Source organism: Talpa europaea, assembly GCF_964194135.1.
Source record: "Talpa europaea genome assembly, chromosome: 1".
Lineage (NCBI taxonomy): Eukaryota > Metazoa > Chordata > Mammalia > Eulipotyphla > Talpidae > Talpa > Talpa europaea.
The window spans coordinates 888,919-893,329 of NC_140073.1; the positions used below are offsets into that span (position 1 = coordinate 888,919).

Genomic DNA, 4,411 nt, shown 5'->3' on the forward strand with positions numbered 1-4,411 from the left:
CCGGGTGCAGGGGCCTCGGGCTCGGTGGACCCCAGCCCGCAGCGCAGAGCAGCGGGAGGACGAGTCCGGGGAGGGGAGCCGGAGGCCAGCGCCCTCCGGGCACTGCCCAGCCCTCACCCCGGAGGGCTGCGGCCCGCGGGTTTATTCTCAGCCCCCCCTCCCTGCCCACTCGGAGCTTGGCCAGGCGGGGACATTCCAGTGGGGCGCGGGCGGCCCGTCTTTATTGGCTTCCAGGCCGGAGTCTGTACAAAGCGCGTCCTCGCGGCGGGCGCCGGGCCAGGCCTTGGGGGCCGGCCGTCCTCGGAGGTCCAGTCCGCGGGCGCCCCGGGCGCGGCATCGGGCAGCCTCGGGGCCCGCGGGGTCCAGCGGCGCGGGGTCTCGGGAGGCTGCGGGCGGCTCCTGGGGTCGGTCCGGCGCGGGCGGGCGGCGCGCGTCGAGCTGCGGGAGGGAGCGGACAGCGCCGGTGAGTGGGGCCGCCCCGCGCCCCCCGCCGCAGCGGCCTCGCTGGCTGGCGGGGTGACGCGAGTCCGCGGGCGCCCCGGGTTCGGCCCGAGGCGCGGGGCGGGGCGGGGCGCGGCCCGGCGCGGTGAGTCAGGGCTCCGCGCCCCGCGGCTCTCGCCGCCGCCCCGCCCGCGCGATTTGCAAGGCAAAGTGTCCCCCGCCCCGGCGCCCCCCGCCCGCCGCGGATCCGCTCGCGCTGGGGCGGGGCCCGCCGCCCCCCCGGCCCCCCCAGCCCCCCGCCGGGCGCCGCGCGCGAGCCGGAGCCCCGCGACCCCGACGGCAGGGCGGGTCCCGCTCGGGCGCGACGAGGTCGGGGAGCCGCCAGCGCGCGCCCGCCCCCCCGCCCCCCCCCCCGGCTCGGCCCCCCGCGCGCGGCCGTTACCTGGGCGGGGCTCAGCAGCCCCCCAGCCAGGCGGAGAGGTCGAGCAGCTCGCGCGCCGCGGGGCTCAGCGCGCCCTCGCCGCCGCTGCCGTCCAGGGAGCAGGCGGAGCGCGGGGAGCCGGGCTCCGAGCTGGCGCCGCGGCCCGGGGACGCCGGGGCGCCGGGGGGCGCGGCGGGCGCGCGGGGCGGCCGGCGGGGCGCGGGGGCCCTCGCGGCGGGCGCCAGCAGCCCCCCGGCCAGCGCGGCGCGCAGGGCGTCGTGCTCGGCCAGCAGGCGCTGCAGCGCGCGGATGTACTCCACCGCCGAGCGCAGCGTCTCCACCTTGCTCAGCTTCTTGCTGGCGCCGCCGAGCGGCACGTGCTGCCGCAGCGCCTGGAACCCCAAGTTCACCAGCTTGACGCGGTTGCGCTCGCGCTCGTTGCGCCGCGCCACGGCCGCCGCGCCGCCCCCGGGGCCCGCCGCGCCCGGCCGCCGCCGCCGGCTGCAGCGCAGCAGCTCGGGGGACGCGGGGCGCCGCCGCAGGGAGCAGCCGCCGGGGACGCCGTGCGCGGGGGCCCGGGGCGGCGCGCGGGGGTCCATCGCGCTCGCATCCACTCGCGCGGCGCCTCCTGCGAGCCCCCAGCTGCGCGGCGGGAGGGAGCGGCCGAGGGTCGGCAGCGGAGCGGGGACGGCGCCCCCGGGCTGCTGGCACCGCGCGCCCAGCGACCCCCGGGCGCACTCCCTGCTCGGCCGCGCGGGGACGGCGAGGCGCGGAGGCCGGAGGCGGGCGCGGGGAGCGTGGGGCGCTCGTGTCCTGCGCGTGCTGTCTCCCCGGCGGCGCGGGCGGCCGGGTTTAAAAGTATCGCTCACCCTCCTCGGCGCCGGCACCTCCTTTCTCACGCCCTCCCCCGCCCGCCGGCCGCGCTTCTCCCTCCCCCTGGCGCGCACAATCCGCAGAGTCCAATCGAGAGCGCGCCCCCCACCCGCCCCGGGGTGCGGCTCGCGGGCCCCGTGCGCCCTCGCCTCGCCCGGGCGCGGCCGCGAGTCCTCGGTGGGCGTCCCCGCCCCAGCAGGTGCCCCGCGCGCCGGCCCAGACGCGCGTCTCAGGTGCGCCCCTGTGCCACGGTCTCCGGGAGCTGCCGCCGGGCCCGTGCGACCCCCGCGGGCCCCCGCGCTCGCCCCCCAGCCCCGAGCCCCGGCGCCGCCAGCCGTCCGCACGCGCGGCGCGCGCCGCGGGGGGCGGGGAGGGGTGGGGCCCCGGCTACGCGGCCGGAGGGGAGGAGCGGCGGGCGCGCCCCAAGTCCCGTCCCAGCCGGGCGCGCAGACGCCGGGCGCGTGGCTCCCGGGGCGTCGCCGGCTGCGCCTACCCGGCGTGGGCGCGCGCCCGCCCTGCGCGCCTGTGGCCGGCGCCCCCCTGGGTCTTCGTCCCTGGAAGTGGGACTTGGGGCGTGGTAGACGCCCGGCCGCGGGGGGGAGGGGGAGGGCGGGGTGCGGCTTCCTGGGCGCCTCCCCCCACCGCCCACGCAACCCTCTACCCGAGGTGTCTGTGCGCCCGGGCCCCGGGGAGCTGGACGCAGACGGTCGGCCCCGGGCCACCTTCTCCTCCTCGTGGTCCGCTCCATCCCCCCGACCCCCGTCCGTGCCTGCGAGCGAGCCCCAGATGTTTGTTTCCCTCAGTGCCCCCCTCAGCCCCGCCACCCCTCCCTGAAGGCCCCAGAATTGGGGCGGTGGGCACGGCCGCTGGGCACCCTGACCCTAACCCTAACCCTAACCCCGAGGCTTCTCGTGCTTTGCCTCTTGAGACGCCACCTCAAGAGTTACTCCGGGCCGCTGGGGAGGGGCCTGCGGGGCGTGCGGAGTGCATAGTTAAGGGGAGCGGTTCCTTCTGCCCCACAGTCGGGGGCTCCTGCGGGTGGCGGGGGCCGGGGGGGGGGGGGGGGGGCGGTGCCCGCAGGAGGTCACAGGCGCTCAGGCTTATCCCGAGGCCGCGGACCCTCAGGGGCCAGGTGCTCGATGGTGCGCCGCTCGCTCGCGGCCCTTTTGGGTTCCGGCTGGGGGGCCGGGACCCTCCCCAGGGCTACAGGGCAGAAGGCCTCAGCGCTGAGCTGGGGCCCTGGCTCGGTTCCCCGCGGGATTGCCTTGGCAGGTCAGGCAGACCTTCCTGCTTTGGAGAGGTGAGCCGGAGGTCAGCACTGCCTGGGCCGGGTGGGCAGGTGCCCCAGTGATTTGGTCAGCCTCCGTGGGGCAGACCAGCATGCCGCGGGAACGGCTGAGGCTGTGCCCTCATCAATTCTGCCATCACCAGGGCTTCGTGAGACTGGGGTTCAGAATCCCAGACTCCTGGGGCACCCTGGGGAGACCAAAGGTCCAGAACTTGCTCTTCCGGAGGGAGAGGGATGGGGCTGCATCTCACCCTCCAGGACCTTGCTCGTCAGGGACGGGATCCAGCCCGCCTGGGGTCACAGCAGAGGGCCGGCCCAAGGCCACTGCCCAGCACCCCTCTGCCCCCTCCAGGGGCTGTGCCCTCCTTGGCAGCCCAGAGACACAGGTAGGACATTGGCCCAGCAGAGTCCTGTCTCCCAGGGCATGCCCAGCCCTCCCCAAGGACGAGGTGCTCCAGGCTTCCTCGGGTGGAGACCTAGGGAGTGTGACATGAGCTTCGACCATACAACGTTCCAAAACAGGAACAGGAGAGTGTGATAACATTATCAGTATCATACAGCCTGTGACTATAATGATAAGAACAGGTGGAAGAATAATAACACCTCCGTGTTGTGACCATTACCGAGTGGTAGCACAGTCGTTCCCACTGCATCTTTTCCCACTGTTTTTGCACCCAGGTGTATGCATGTGTGTCTGTACAGGCCGGGGTGACAAGCTAGACCAAGGGGCAAGCGTGCTGGCAGGCTGCGACTTCTTGTCTGAGTCACGTCCTGCTTTAAAATCAGACTCTGGCCTGAATGATGAAGTTCCTTGTGCTTCCTTCAATGCTGTGATAGAGGCAAGTGTTTCACTCTGCTCACCCTATTCCAGCTGATTGTAACCACCAGGAAGATTCAGGTCTCTAAGTAGTTCAGTTTCCTGGCCACCGTCGCATCATCTCACTTTTAACATTTTTGTGTCATTATATTTGAGATGTGTTTCTTGAAGATAGCCTAGACTTAGAACTGGCTTTTAAAGAATCCAATCCAGTGAGAGTTGCCTTTTGATTGAAATGTTTAGACCATTTACATTTAGTGTGATTGTTCATCTAGTTAAGTCTATCATCCTGTTACTTGTTTTCCATGAGTCCTTTGCTTTTTTAGGTTTTTTTTTTAACAATTAATGAGCAAGTTTTAAACAATCCCATTAGTTCCTTCATTGGCTTATGAACTATATTTCATTGTTTTTTTATTTGAGTGGTTGTTTTAGTTTCTATCTTTAACTTACCACAGTCCACATAGGAGCAATATCATACAACTTCACACATGGTAGAAGTTTTACAAAAGTGCACTTTTATTTCTTCCCTCCTGGTCTTTCTGCTATTGTTGTCATACATTTTACTTTTACA

At 70.5% G+C, this 4,411-nt stretch overlaps 1 protein-coding gene across 1 annotated transcript; it reads right to left on the minus strand.

Annotated features, from left to right (window-relative positions):
• Window positions 1-894: 894 nt before the first annotated feature.
• ASCL2 (achaete-scute family bHLH transcription factor 2) lies at window positions 895-1,461 on the minus strand (the record flags this gene model as incomplete). The annotated part of the gene is made up of 1 exon (XM_084242930.1): window positions 895-1,461. The coding sequence occupies one exon, from the start codon at window positions 1,459-1,461 to the stop codon at window positions 895-897; it is 567 nt and encodes a 188-aa protein (XP_084099056.1).
• Between the last annotated feature and the right edge of the window lie 2,950 nt (window positions 1,462-4,411).